The sequence below is a fragment of the Sceloporus undulatus genome, chromosome 1 (assembly GCF_019175285.1).
Source record: "Sceloporus undulatus isolate JIND9_A2432 ecotype Alabama chromosome 1, SceUnd_v1.1, whole genome shotgun sequence".
NCBI classification, from domain to species: Eukaryota; Metazoa; Chordata; class Lepidosauria; order Squamata; family Phrynosomatidae; genus Sceloporus; species Sceloporus undulatus.
Genome location: NC_056522.1, coordinates 228,498,651 through 228,514,745, shown reverse-complemented (window position 1 = coordinate 228,514,745; position 16,095 = coordinate 228,498,651). Strand labels below are relative to the sequence as shown.

The following is a 16,095-nucleotide window of genomic DNA, read 5'->3' as shown; positions in this document are numbered from 1 at the left end:
CGTCTGTCAGATACCTGGATTCAGGCATGCATCCTGTTGTAGTGTTGCTTCTGGTTATCAAGTGACTAATAAATGTAAATGCATAAGCCATAATTTAATGAAACCAGTAATGCATGTGGCCTAAAGCATGGTATAGCTATTTGAGCATTGGACTATGACTATGACGTCCAGAGTCTTAATCCCTGTTTAGCGATGGAAAGCACTGGGTGACCTTGGGCAAGTCACATTCTTTTAGCCACAGAGGAAGGCAAAGTCTGGATGGATGAGAGAATGGGGGGGTCCTTTTTTAAAGTATTAAAGTACAGTACTTATTGGCTTGACCTCAGACTTTTTGGGTCAATTTTTTGACTAAAATTGGTAGACCTATATATGAGTAAATACAATATTTATGTCAGAGAGGGGCTGCTTCTTGATATTATTATTATTATTATTATTATTATTATTATTATTATTATTATTATTATTATTTAAAAACATATTCAAGTGTTTGTGCTAAATTCCATCATACTGTACAGCATTATTTCTAAATCTAGTATATGTCTTGTTTTAGAAATGTTGCAATTTAAAAAGTTTACACGTGTCATCAGTGTCTACATCTCATCTTACTGATTTGTATAACATATCATACAGCTATTGTGCCATCTGTATTAAAGATAGATGAGCACATATAATGGAAGATATAGTGACACATGAAAATATGTATCTTGAAGCTATTGAACATCATTTCTATGCTACTTCACATTGAGGAAATTTGTGAGCCACTGAGATGGGGTGACTTGGAGATTGAACAGCACAAAAGTTTTCACTTACAGTCTGTGTAAGCCAACTGACACCAAAAGTGTTGGGAAGGGGGCTATCATGTAGTAATGACAATGGAGAAGAAATGATACTTTTAGGGTACCAGTCTATCTATATAGGTTATCTAATGAAGCTGTTCCAAGTAGCAATAAATGTATTACATAAAGGATGTGTTAGAGCTGTGAAAGAGGAGGATTGTATTGTCCACTTTAACAATTTTGCCAGAAACACTGTAAGCTAAATAATTTATATTTAAATTTAAATAATTTATATTTTTTTCCATTTAAATATTATGATTGTCACAAATCTCATGATGTGCCTCTGGCATCTGTCTGACGAGTTGTAATAGAGGAGTTTAAATTTGTACATCCTGGAGATGGAACGACAGAAGATTAATTCTACCTCAAATTTACCATTATGTGATAAAATTAATAAGGCTATAGTGGCATCTCATCACCAGAGGTTTTTGCGTGAAATAGAGAGAAGGACAAATGCTGGTTTATCTTACATGATTTTACACCTCATTTGGAAGGGATTTCTGCCACTGAGATTCGACAACTATGCCTTCACAATAACTATCAGTAGAATGCTACTTTTCTATATGTGATGAGGCTGTAGATGATCACTATCACTATTTAATGTGATAGTCTGAACCAAGATGGACATTTTGTTTAAGGACTGCCTTGACTTAGTTCTTGCTGCTAAGTGTGTCATTTCTGACTACTTGGCCTCTGATTTTTCCTTTGTCTGATCATCATTTAATTTCTTCTACTCTTACTTACTTATATCCCACCTCCTCCTCATACTAATCAACACTATTTTCGTGATCTTCAGTCTGTTAACTGTGACCATCTCAGTCATTCTTTGGATTCATCTCTCTCTTCTCTATCTCTTAGGGACTCTGCTGACTCAGCGATGTCTTTATTTAACTATTCTTTCTCCAACTCTTGACAGCTTTGTCCTGTTTATGTGCACATGTCTTCCTCTACAAATAGGCCTCAGCCCTGGCTTACTCCCATTGTTAGGTTTGTCTGGTCCTGCTCTCAGGAGTGGGCCAATTTTATTCATTATAAATTTGTCCTTTTATCCTTTTCATGTGCCCTGTCTATGGCAAAACAGAATTACTTTAAATCATTGATCTGCACCAATGAGACGTGCCTGCAGCGTTTGTTCTCCTGTTTCAACTCCTTGCTAAAACCTTCCTCTCCTCCCATCACTTCATTATTTTACCCTACCGACTTCGCCAACTAATTCATTACTAAGATCACTACTATTCAATCTGAGATAGTTCTTCCTGACTTGTCTTCTATCACTAATCTTCTGGTACCTTCAACTAAAAAGTTCTCTGTGTTTCCTCCTATTTCTTTGGACGAACTCTCTACGCTGCTGAACTCTTCCAAACCTGCAACATGTTCTCTTCATCCAATTCTCTCTCGCCTTCTAATCTCTAAAGCCCCTTCTTTCCTCCCCTCACTTCTCTTTATTTTTAATCTCTCTCTCTCTTTGGGCTCCTTTCCTTCAGACTTTAAACATGTTTTTGTTTCCCCAATTCTGAAAAAAAATCTTCTCTTGACCCCTCTTCTTTGTCCAGCTATCATCCAATTTCTCTTCTTTCTAAGGGTTTGGAAGGGGTCGTTTATTCTCGCTGTCTTGAGTTTCTCGAAGCCAACTCCATTCTAGATCCCTTTCAGTCTGGTTTCCATCCATGGCATTCTGCAGAGACAGCCCTCACAAAGATTTCTAACGATCTTTTACGGGCCAAGGTGAATGGCCTTTACTCTGTTCTTATTCTCCTTTATTTGTCTGTGGCTTTCGACACTGTGGATCACTGTCTTTTAGTTGATATACTTTTTGACCTCAGGTTCTCGATTTAATTGGTTTAAATCTTAGTTGTCAGATCTTTTACAGTGGTCACGGGTGGTCAGACTTCGTCCTCTGTTCCCCTATCTGTTGGAGTTCCTCAGGGCTCTGTTTTGAGCCCCCTACTGTTCTCTCTTTACACATTGTCTAGGAAAACTTATCAGCTCTTTAGGTTTTTCCTATCATCTGTACGCCAATGACACTCAGCTGTATCTTTCCACCCCTGACCTTTCTCCAAGTCTTGAACTGCAAATTTCATCTTGTCTTATAGCTGTCTCTCAGTGGATGTGTCATTGGCGTTTGAAGCTCAACATATCCAAGACGGAGCTTCTTGTCTTTCCACCTAAGTCCTCCCTTCAATACTCCTTTTCTGTTTCTGTCGAAAATACCTCTATTTGACTGGTCCAGGAAGCCCGCAGTCTTGGTTTCACTTTTGCTTCCTCTCTGTCTTTTAACACCCACATCCAAGCCACAGCCAAAGGCTGTAGATTCTTTCTTTACAACATTGCCAAAATCTGTCCATTTCTCTTGACCTTCACTGCGAAGACTCTAGTCCACACTCTGGTGGTCTCCCGACTAGATTACTACAACCTCCTTCTGGCAGGGCTTCCTCTCTCTCATCTTCACCCTTTAATTTCTGTTCAGCATTCAGTGGCACACATCATTACATCCGCTTGCCGATTTGACCAGGTTTCTCCTTTATTATCATCCCTTCACTGGCTCCCTTTCCCTTCCGTATTCAGTATAAGCTTCTGTTGTTGACCTTTAAAGCCCTGCATGAGCTGACCCCTCTTTATTTATCTGAATTTCTTTCTCCTCACATTCCCACTCGTACCCTCCATTCTAGTAGCCAAGGTCTGCTGTCCCAGCCTAGGATCTCTACTGCCCCGTCCCAGATTTGCCCCTTCTCACTTGCTGCCCCTCACTCCTGGAACCTTCTACCCCACGAACACGGGTCATCACTTCTTTGACCACTTTTAAATCTGAATTGAAGACTATCCTGTTCAGGGAAGCATTACCAGGCGCTGTGTGATTATCTATCTGATTTTTGATTGGATAGTTGATGTTGTTGATTTTAATTGTTCCCTGTTTATTTTAACCAATTCTATTTTATATTATTACCTATTGTTTTATACATATTTAGTAGATTGTATGCCATTGGCAGGTTTAATTTTTATTGATTTGATCATTTGTATGTACAGCACTGTGTACATTTACAGCGCTATATAAATAAATAAATAAATAATCTGATGATGATGATCAAGCTAAAATTATGATCAAGCTAAAATTTTGAAAAATGTGTGAGTGGTGCAATTAGCCGTGGTGGCCCCAAAGCTGTGGAGACATTTTGTGGGATCAAATTTAATAAAATACTGTAAAGGGATTGATTTATTTTCAAGCTCAAGAAAGAAAGCAAAGCACACTTTACGAGTTTTATGTACCATTTTTGGTGTGTACTATTGTTTAAACAGCATTTCTTAGTACTTTTTGATGTACTTTTAGACAAAATGGTGCATAGCTTTGTCTAGGTCATTCTCTGGTTTTAAAAAATCTTTTCATGTTTTCCATATTTATGGCTGATATGACCATAATGGTTGATATAATAATAAAGTGCAAATAGCACCTGTGAGATTATAAAAAGCAGAAAATGAGAAAGAACAAAATACAACACAGTTTCATATGTACTTACCACTTTTTTTAAAAAAAAGTTATAATAGTAATAGCGTGTGTTGTGAGCCTTCAAGTCATTTCCAACCTATGGTAACCCTAAGGCAAACATATCATGGGTTTTCTTGGTAAGATTTGTTCAGTGGGGGGTTGCCATTGCCATCCTCTGAGCCTGAGAGAGTGTGACATGCCCAATAAGTTTCCATGGCTGAGCCGTGATTCAAACCCTGGATTCCCAGTCACCTAGTCCAATGCTCAGACCACTACACCATGCTGACTCTCTAAATAATAGTAAACTATAGTTATGGTAAAATTTACTCAGAATCCTGTTGCTGAATGATGGTTCATCACACTGATATAGTGCACTTTCTGTAGGGTTGCACAATGGCAGGTGAAAAAAGGCAAAGAAAACTTCACTGTTGCTGTGGAGAAAGTAAATCTGTCAGCTCATAAGTGGCCTATTCTTACAGTAGCTGGTTCCTTTGTGGGTCATTGTAGTAGGCATGTGCTGTGTTACAGTATTCATTTCCACAAGGCAATGAAATAAAATGAACATTTTGTATTTATGTGAGGTACAGTGGACCCTTGGTAACTCTTGATGTTTGGTTCCAGCACACACACACACACACACACACACACACACCCGCCATGGATACCAAAATCTGTGGATGCTCAAGTCGTATTAAGTATAAAGATGTAGTAAATTTTGTCCTTCAAGCCATGGATGGCTGAACTGATAGATAAAGAATCTGTCAATATGGATGGGTGACTGTATGTGTACTGATTCCTTTCCCCCATCATATTACTTTTAAAAATGCTGGCTGGAAACCTTCATGGCAGTTACAAATGTGTAACCTGGAATTACCTATGTGTGACTGAAGTGTGATGCATAACAATTTCAATTAAGTGGTTTTCAATATATTTTACTGATACTAGAAATAGATGAGTTCAACTATTAGTTTTTGAAAATATTTTGCTATGAGGGTATAATATCTTCATTCTTCATTTCATACTTCTTGGCACATAAGATTGTTTAAAATGTTCATAAGAACATTCTTTTCCACAATGAGTATAATAGATATAGATGAACAGAATGCCTTCACTTTATTATTTTTTGGAACGCAGCTCACCTTTATGTCTACGAGAGCCATCCATGTTGGAAAATTCAATATGGTTTTCATCAGCCCAGTAGAGTCTTCTGTTGACATAATCTATTGTCAGAGCCATTGGTCTAGATATCTGTGTTTCTACCAGAACTGTCTGATTAGAGCCATCCATACCAGCACGACCAATGTGAGGATACTCACAGCAATCAATCCAGTACAAATATCTAGGAAACAAAATCAAGAGCTATTCTGTTTGTTGATTTTAAAAAGTACTCATTTTTAAATGTTAATAAGCTTGGAACCAAGGACTGCTCTATTACTACAATACTGAGAAGGTGTTTGGGGTATTTGCTTGTAAGCAAATACACTTAGGTTAAATAAATATGCTTTAGGATTGCTCATTAGTGTTTAGCATGTTGCTTAATTTGAAACTCACCAACTGTCAAAACAGTGGGAAATGGACACACTGTAGCACAAACTAGACCTCAAGATTGCAAACATGCCCTGCCTCAAATCTTCACACCATATTAACATACAGAGCAGACAGCAAAATAGGAGCGCTTACCAGAGTGCTGAACACACACACACACACACACACACACACACACACACACACACACGTAGATACAATTCCTTCTTTCATTTCTCCCAGTGCTGTTCTAGTTCACTTACAGTGTTGAAAATGGTAATGGAAAAAGTATTTGAAGCAATGTCTAAAGTTAGGTACACTGAGGGAGAGAAAATAAGGCCCACTACCACTTTCCTATGTGCTTCTTTGGTTCTTGTAAGATTTTCTCCATCCTTGGGCACTTTATGAGAAAGGCATGCAAATTGGATTTTGAATAAAAGTAATCATAATTTTACTTTTGGAATTTTGAAGCAAAACTAAGGCTGCGTTAGCACTGTAGAAATAATCTGGTTTAACACCACTTTAACTGCCATGGCTCCAGTCTATGGATTCCTAGAATTTTTAGCTTGTTGTGGTATCAGAGCTCTTGACAGAGAAGGCTAAATACCTCATAGAACTGTGCATCCCAGGATTCCATAGCATGGCACTTAACTTGTTAAACTGGGTGAAATCTGACAAAATATTCCATGAGAATGGGTTTGTCAAACATCCCTAATCTGGGATCCCTAATCTCAGTCCCTGCAATAGTTTATACAAATTTCTTTGTCTTTCACATTAGTTGCATACAAAATTGTAAAACTACTAAACAACAACATTATTTATTAAGCACAGTTTATGGTGACAAGGATACATCATTACTAGATGCTATCAATTAACATCATTACTTTGTATTAACATTGCCTACCCAACTTGAGGATCCAAACAGAGATCTCTGGGGAACTTCACCCTTTTCCTCACAACAACAGTAGGGTATAAGCCATTGAGTTTTGATACTTCAATAATCCTTTTTTCTGTATCAGACCAGTAGAGATTTTTTCCAACCCAGTCAACAGCTAGTGCATTAGGAACAGCTGTGTTATGAACTACCTAGAGAAATTAAAATTGTATAAGTAGTAGAATATAAAGAACAAGAATATGTTTAAAATGAGACTACAAAAGCTTCTTTTGAAATGAAATAAAATAATATATAGCACTGGCAAATGCAATTTTGTAACTAGTAACTACCCTATGTCTTTTCACTTGGACATAAGTCTCACTGGATAACAGGAGATTTACTTCCAGGTGCATAGAATGTAGCCTAAAGCTCACAATGCATAATGCATAAATTATTTGAGAGAAAAGGATGTAATTCTTACAATGTACAAAACAACAACAATCAAAAAAACCAAAGCTATAAGTTAACAAGGTCCTATAAAGCTGTTTTTATATAGTAATTTTATTAATTCTTTTGGCAAGGACAAAAAGTACCACCATTCCCAACATACCACCCTGAAGTTACCTCATTTTATTCAATTTTTAAATCTAAACAGGCTCAGTCTTAGTTAGTACTTGGATAAGATGTTACTATTGAATATCTGTGATCTCCATAGTAGGCTAAGAAAGAATCCTGTCTGAAATCCTGCTGATTTACTGCCAGTTAGAGGAAACAATGATGGGCTAGACAGACCAATGATTTGCCGAAGTATAGAGCAGCTTCCTATGTCTGACAATCCAGTCTTCTTCTTCTTCTTCTTAAATTCCATGCTATGTCATTGTCTTTTTTCAGAGGTTCAGTTTGTCAGAAGTGAAGAAAGCACCAATGTTTGTCCCTTTGGTAGTTAGGGTAGTTAGAGAGGGAACCTTCTTAGCTGCCTCAAGAAGTAGGTTTTTTGGCAGCCCCTTCTGAATTGAGCTCATTCAGTATGGAAGTGAACAACAAAGATTTAACTTGGATTCATCCTGGATTATTTTCACAATGTGAATAACCCCTTTGTCTCCAAAAAGGAAACAGCCATAAGGCTTGACTTCTGCCTCAAGATAGCTGCTCTTATCCACACGGATAGAAGTCAGCTTTAGGGACTCTTCGACTATGTTTAGGGTTTTCCCCCTATTATTATTATTAAGCTTTATTTATATAGTGCTGTAAATTTACACAGCACTGTACATTCAATCTTTTAATTAGACGGTTCCCTGCCCTCAGGCTTACAATCTAAGAAGACACAACACAAAAGGAGAAGGGAATGGTTGTGGGGAAGGGGATCAGGTCCTTAAGTTCATCTTTCCCTCTGAGGCCTGGACCAAGGCAGATGGACTGGAGGGAGGGCTCTGTTTCTTAAGGATAGGCCCAATGGCATTGGGCTTGCCATTACACTCCCTCCAGGTTGGATGGCTTGCCTTTCTTCCTCTCTGGATGATGGTGGATGGAGGGGTGGGCTCTTCTTTCAGGGAAGGCCTGTTGGAGCTGGGATCCCTTTCTCCCTCTCTGGATGATGGTGGATGGAGGGGTGACTATCTATTGACTATCTATTTTCCTACTTTGTATGGATTTATTTGTAATAATAAAATAATCTCTTTTTTTAACCTTACCAGAGTTTCTTGTTTTATACCAGAAACTCAGATGTATTGGGGCAAAGTGCACACTCTACATAATTAAATACCAATAAATTCCTACACGATTACATTCAAATGTCTATGGCATTTTGCAGGATTAGTTGATTTTTTTTGAAAACACAGCATCATAATGAGATAGTTCATTAGGCAAAACCTCTAGCAATGATGTTTAAAGAGAGTTGGCAACAGTTGCCATATTTAGCTTTAGGAACTACATTTGTCAATCACTGTCCCATTGTAGGCACAGGCTGATGTCAGCAGTTTAGAGATAAATGTGGAGAATTCTTGTCCTTACCTTTAAGTGATGGCAGGCAATGGATGCATTTGGTAGGAGGTACTGCAGGTAGTGCCATGTAAGTATAGTATCATCACTTAAAGGATAAAAATTCTCCACATCTATGTCTACACATATTATCAGTTTTGCTCAGCGTACAATCTCACTGGACACTATTGCAAACAAAATCAAAAATCCTGTTTGAGCATACAAAACCAGTTGTACAGTTCTTCAAACTTGGGCCCATGGCAGCTACATTTAGAAAGTTTAGTTTGTGGAAGGAACAATGCCAGCAGTTACTATATATATTAAGAATTTCACTATACAAAAATGTGTATAATTTTCCCAGGTATTCTATGCAACAAGTAATTAGCTTACTTGCTAATTAGCTTACTTACTGTTCACCGCTATGATCTTTGGAATAGCGGTATATAAATAAAACAAATTATTATTATTAATTAAGTATCACAGTTCATCATACTGGTTTTCTACAAGGACTGCCTGGAGGAGTTGTGCATGGATTCTCATTAGCAGCTAACAAAAGTTCAGCTAAAGCTTAAAATATAGGTTTGCTGTTGTATGCAAACATGAAAGTGCATTGTAAACTGATGGCAGTACAGATAAACAACCACACAAACACCGAGCAGACTGAAAGCTACAAAATGGATAGATGGATACTGATCTCTATAGTGGTATCACAGGAAAAACTTTGTAGTTGCTGGGATTCCATTTGCAAACATCATATATTAATAATCATAACTTTTATGGGGATGAACAACAATAATAAAAATAATGTTGAATGAGACAGTCTAAGTATGATGGTATGTCCTACATTCCAAATGAAGATAATTGCCTGATATATTACACTCAATATGAGTGAATTCCTTCCAATCTGTTCCTTTTTTCCTTCCCAGTGAGTTCACCCTGCTCTGTATTCCACTCCATCTGTTACTTGGTTTAAACCATGGAAAATCTTTAAAATTGATTTCTGGATTAGTACATGCACAATTTGTTTGATTTTATCAGTATAACATTTTAAACTGTGCTTTAATCGATATAACATGTAAGAAAAAACAAGCTGAAGATAGAAAACTGTTGCAAACTGCATGTGTGAAGAAATCTGAGCCAAGTTCAGAAATCAAAAACAAAAGAAAAGCAGATCAGTAATTTACTACTGCCATATTAGAAATGAACATTTAAATCCCCAAGAGATATGAAAATAATTAAATGGAAATAACGTAATAATCCTTACAATACAGTTCTTAGGACAAGGAAGCCACATAAATTTTGGGGAGTGGTAACCATTTATTCACGGCTGTAACAATACCTGGTTTATATTTGTACATAAAAATGCATTTAAACTAGCATGTACTTTGTGTGTATGTATGCGTATTTGTTGTTTATGCTGTGTGCCTTCAAATGCTTTCCAAATTATGCTGATCTTAACATGACCCTATCACGGGTTTTCCTTGGCAAGATTTGTTCAGAGGAGGTTTGCCATTGCATTCTCTCTCTCTCTCTACACACACACACACATGAGCTCAATTGACCTGTAGATTTAAATTTCTTAAAATGTTGGATCCAAACATATAGTCATATGCACAGAAGACACAAAGAAATCAGTTAAACACGATGACTTCAATGTGCCTTTTCCAAGTATGATCAAATTTTGATAAATTGATTTTTATTCTGTAGTTACAATTTTATTTGCTTCAACTTGGCAAATATATCATACAACAATATTTACTAGGGATCCAAATAATGTTAATACTTCCATTTTTACTTCCCAATCACCTTGACATCACTTCCATTCAGATTCATTCTGTTTATTCTGCTACCATTTGGTCTGCTGGAATCAATCCAATAGATGAATTCTTCTCTGTAATCAAAGTCTATTGCTATCACATTGTTTAGACCCTAAAAAAAGAAAGAAAGAAAGAAACAATTAACCTTGCTTTTTCTAAACATGATTTAGCATTAGCATTACAATGTGCATAGGTATGATAATCAAATATTAATCAAAATGACATAATTAGGTAGCATGTATCTAGCATATTTGCATGTCTGATTTTATATTTTAAGACAACACGAAGATAAAATGGGTCTTTTAAATTAGGGACTAACAATTATCCAAACAGAAAAAGAATTATCTTGAAGAGAACATTATTCAAGTTTAGAACTTTGTTTTTTGGAACATGGTTGACAGCATATAATTAGTCACTGATACTGATGTATTCATATTTACAAGACAACAGTATTGTGTGGGTTCTGAATAAGGAATCCACTTCCAAACCTAGCAAAAATGTTGCACAATTTGTTTAACCTGTCATGGGTATATCATGGGCAAAAACCTGAGGTGAACTGTGGCATCCAATTTCAGGCCAGTGTTTCAGCAAAGATGAGTTAGACGTATTTACAACGTAGCTGAGATATGACAATAGCTGGTAAACTGGATGCCTTTTGGGACATATATACTAGCTTCCAATACAAGGCACAACTGGGATAGATGCCACTATCAGTGACATGCTGGTTCAGGTTAGAGGTATAAATGCCCATTATAGTAGTATATGCTAAGTGATCCAGGAAATATGGCTAGTGGTGGTGGTGTAATGTCAGGACATACATTTCGCTGTAGATGTGCATGTTCTGCTCCTGGTCTGGGATTTTCACCACTGCTTCTCAGATCAGCTGGGTCCCTCTCAGTTGAGGGGAAAGGATGAAGGAGGGGGGAGTAATGTCGTGCCCTGTGTAGAAGCTGGAGATTCACAGGAGGAAGCAGAGGAACCCAGCCTTGAGCCTGGGCCCAGTTCCTCAGTGCCTATGCCAGCAGAGACTGCTGCCAATGAGGACAGTCAGGAACTTGGCACCAGTGCAGCAGAGATTCCTGCCAGCTTGGGCACCAAAAACAATGAAGAAGCAAACTTATCTGTGCCTTCATTCAGCCAGCAGAGATCAGAAAGAGAAAATGTGCATCACTCCCAAATAATTTATGCAAAATGCCAAGCATCAAGGAACAGTTGCACAAGTGATAGCTGGGAAGTGAGAGCTTGGCAAGAACTCCAGGACATTGTCAGAGGTTAACTGATGTCTCTGGTGAAAGCACCCTTGCCTTGAATTCTTGTGTTGCTTGACTCTCTGGACCAGACCTTTGGACCTTTGCTTGACAAAATCCTGAACTCTTGCACTGTCTGACAATTCTGCTTGCTTGAACTCTGAACTCTCAGGCTGCCTGATGACCCTGCTTTCTGCTATTCTGAACTCTTGGTATTCTCTGATTACTTAGATTTCTGATACTCTGGACTGGATTGTTTCAGACACTGTGTTCTTGTTGCTCCTTTGTCTGGTTGTTATCTTGTAACCAAAGGCTCTGTAGTTCCATTGCTATTGGCTGCTGGCAGCTTTCATGGACACACAACATGGCTGCAATGTGGTGACAATAAAGGGTGAACCATATTTCCACACTGGAAAAATTATGGTTAGAGTCGTTTCTTCACTACTGTTTAAAACTGGCAGGAATGTTTTGTAGGGTTTTCTTGACAACATTTGTTCAGGGTTTTTGTTTGTTTTTGCTTTTGCTTTCTTCTGAGACTGACAATGTGTGACTTGCCCAAAATCATCCAATGCGTTTCCACAGCTGAATACGGAATCATACACTGGTACATTTGATAGACTACCTCCATAATTCTACAGTAAAGCAGTGGATAAAATGATGATGATGATGATGATGATGATGATATCCTGCCCTTTCAATCTGGGATTCAAGGTGGTATATACATATTATAACACAGGGGTCGGCAACCTCCAGCCCGCGGGCCACATCCGGCCCCCGGAGGCGCCAGGACCGGCCCCTGCTAGCCCCTGCCGCCGATTCTGCTGCTGATGCCCCTCTCCGTCTGCCATTTTGGTGAAGGCCGGGGGCGGAGGGCGAAGGAGGAGGACCGCGGCGCCCATTAGGAGGCCTGGCACTGCCCTGGAGCCCTCTAACAGGGCTCCGGCGAGCGCACCGGGCCTTCTACATGGGCGCCGCCATTTTCTGCTTTAAAAAGGCAGCGAAGTCTCGTGCAACCTTTCTTGTCGCGCGAGACTTCGGCAGCAAAGTATCGCGAGACGAGAAAGGTCTCGCGAGACTTCGCCGCCTTTTTAAAGCAGAAAATGGCGGTGCCCATGTAGGAAGCAAAGTGCGCTCGCTGGAGTGCTGTTAGAGGGGTCCAGGGCAGCGCCAGGCCTCCTAATGGGCTCCGCGCTCCTCCTTCTTCGCCCTCTGCCCTCCTGGCGCTGGCGCTGGCCCTGGCCCTGGCCCTGGCCCTGGCCTTTACCTTCTGGCTCTGCCCTCCTCTCTTCGCCTCCCCCCTATAATGGAGATGGGGGGAAGGAGGAGGAGGAGGCAAAAAGCGCAAGAGACAAAGAAAGAAAGAAAGAAAGAAAGAAAGAAAGAAAGAGAGCGAGCAAGCAAGCGAGCGAGCAAGCCAGAGCCACGCAAGAGGTTGGTTCCTTGCATCCCTTGGTATTCTCTTTGCAAAATGTCTCAACATGGGCTGGCTTGTTTATTTCTGGTTTGGGACACTGTGTGCATGCATTTCCCCCTGTTCTGCGGCCTTATAGTAGCTTCCACATGCTCACAAAAATTGTTTTTATTATGCTTTTGCATCCCTTGGTATTCTCTTTGCAAAATGTCTCAACATGGGCTGGCTTGTTTATTTCTGGTTTGGGACACTGTGTGCATGCATTTCCCCCTGTTGCTGTGCTTTCTGCAACTGGACCTGTTTATTTATTTAATTTTTTTAAAAAATAAATAAATATTTAATTATTTATTTTTGGGCTTCGGCTGAAGGAAGGGACTGAGGAGGAAAGACCAGGCACACGCCTCCTTCTCCTTGTGGGGCTTCGGTGGAAGCTCCGCCCCCGGCATGCGTCTCCGCCCCCAGAGAGAGGAAGCTCCGTCCCAGAGTGTGGCTCCGCTCCTGGAGGGTGGAAGCTCCACCCCAGCATGTGGCTCCGCCACGGAGGGTAGAAGCTCCACCCCCAGTGTGAGGCCCCACCCCAGGGGTGGAATCTCTACCCCCCCCGGCTTCGGCCCCCCAGTTTTCTGAGGGACAGCAACCCGGCCCCCGGCTCAAAAAGGTTGCCTACCCCTGTTATAACAGATACAGGTTGCATATCCCTTATATGAAATGCCGAGGGCCAGAAGTGTTCCATATTTTGGATTTATTTTGGAATAACGGTATTTGTATATACATACACAATGAGATATCTTGGAGATGGGACCCATCTCTAAAATAAAATTAACTTATGTTTCATAGATACTTTAATCACATTGCTTGAAGGTAATTTTATTGTTGTTACAGTGTGCCTTCAAGTCATATCTGACCTATGCCGACCCTAAGGTGAATCTATCATGATTTGCTTGGCAAGTTACTTCAGAGGAGGTTTGCCATGGACATCCTCTGAGGTTGGGAACGTGTGACTTGCCCAAGTTGGTTTATGTAGCTGAGCTGGGATTCAAACCTTGGTCTCTAGAATCCTAGTCCAACACTTAAACCACTATACCATATTTTGTTCCTGAAACAAAGTTTGTGTACATTGAATCATCAGAAAGGAAAGGTGCCACTACATCCATGAAAAATGTTTTGGTTTTTGGAGTATTTCAGATTTTAGAATTCCAATCAGGGAGGCTCAACCTGTACAGTTAACACAAAAAGTTAAAAATACAACTAAATAGAATTAAAAGCAGTTATTTAACAATTGCTCAAGGGGATTTACTCTAGTTGAGACTAACAATGAAAGATTCAAACTCTATAATTAGATAATTATAAATAGTCAGAATTATACCTGTTTTATTGAAGTATAGTTTGTCCCATCAGTAGTTATCTTTCTAATTTCATGATGGTCAGCCAGAATTAAGAATGGTTCTTCATCTAAATATAGGGAAAGGGGTGAAATATTATGTCAGCTCTTCAGTTAATTTATGGAATCTCAAGAACAAAAACAGAAGTGGTAAAAAAAAATAAAAAGCTACATCATGTGAACAGCGTTAAGGATGAAAGAAATATTAAAAGCACAATATTTCAAGCAAGATCAGTGGTGCATCATAAACTGAGCAAGAGATTTAATTAGCATCTCTTTCAGAGTACTTTGATTTACCCTTTGTAATACAAAAAATATATTAGTGCCCTCAATAATTTCAATTCCAAAATGAATTTTAAACATAGGTTCTCAGTCTGGCTTTTAAGGAACAAATAGGTGATAAGTAACAGTTGACACTGAAACGGGAAAATTCAAATTGCCAAGCAGAACAAATTAATGTATGCCATAATTTTCAGTGAGGTAACTAATTCTGAAAAAAATATATAGTGTTGCATGTGGCAATAATTTTTTTAACATTTCTTATGCTTGCAGAATATATTGGTTAACTGGTGTGTTCTGTATTTGTATATTGTGCATATTTGTATTTTATTGATGTATACTCCTCCAAAATTTTGAATGTTGAATATAAGCAATATATAAACATTTGCAAACCAAATAAATATATAATAAATAAGGATTCAGTGAGGCACTTTGGTATACAGCATCAGGAGAACTGGGACTTCCTTTCTCAGAAATCTGGAGTAGATTTTAAAGATGCACAAAAGATTGCATGAATGCTGTGGGATCACCAATTCTGGTGGAAGCAGCAAGAAACATAGCACTAGATCCTGGATGCTATATTATATTTAGAACAGTATTTTTTTAAAATAAAGTTACACAAATGCTTAGCAAAAATAAGACTGGTTCTTCTAAACTCAGGTTTGTTTATGATATTTTCATTGACACAGAGGCATCTCTGGGTGAATCAGATGGTTCAAAGGATTTTCACTCCAGCCCTGTTGCTTCCAGGACAGTATGCCATGGAAATGTAATAATCTATACTGCATTAAATAGCTGGAGCTAAAGTAAAATTCAGGCAAACCCCTATTCTACAGAAACCTTTCTTGAGTACATCAAGCCCCCTTAAGAGTAAGCTTAATTGAAGTTGACACTTGGGCCCGAAACAAACAAGCCAAATAGAGCAGCTTCTGCCCACTTCATGAGCATGGTGTTTAGACCAAGCACACCCCTGACATAGCCAGAAGCTGCTCTGATACTGGCTAAGTTGGCCCTAAACCGCTGCAAAAGGACCGCTTCTGCTGGTGGCTTGTTTGGGACTGCAGCAACAGCCTAATTCAAAAGTTAGTCATCCTGTCATTGCAATCCTAGGGAGATTGGTGGTGGAGAGTCCTTGGGTCACTCCTTTTGGCCCATCTGCTTTGTCCCTTAGTTTTAAGATTAGAAGGACAGGAGCACTCCTAGTCTTCATGGCCTAGTGGTCTAGGGTTGGATCCAGGGTCACACTCAGTGAGGTCTGGTAATGCCAA

The 16,095-nt window shown here is 39.1% G+C and overlaps 1 protein-coding gene across 6 annotated transcripts in view; it reads right to left on the bottom strand.

Moving 5' to 3' along the window:
• Positions 1-16,095, bottom strand: part of LRP1B (LDL receptor related protein 1B) — a 1,051,820-nt gene that overhangs the window by 131,151 nt on the left and 904,574 nt on the right. For 5 of the 6 annotated variants that reach the window (XM_042437575.1, XM_042437584.1, XM_042437612.1 and 2 more), the window contains 4 exons: positions 14,534-14,619; positions 10,499-10,621; positions 6,746-6,927; positions 5,457-5,656 (listed from right to left, as the gene is read on the bottom strand). In XM_042437575.1, the coding sequence (XP_042293509.1) occupies positions 5,457-5,656; positions 6,746-6,927; positions 10,499-10,621; positions 14,534-14,619 (591 nt within the window). The remainder of the gene's footprint in view (positions 1-5,456; positions 5,657-6,745; positions 6,928-10,498; positions 10,622-14,533; positions 14,620-16,095) is intronic. The other variant, XM_042437621.1, reaches the window with a different exon arrangement.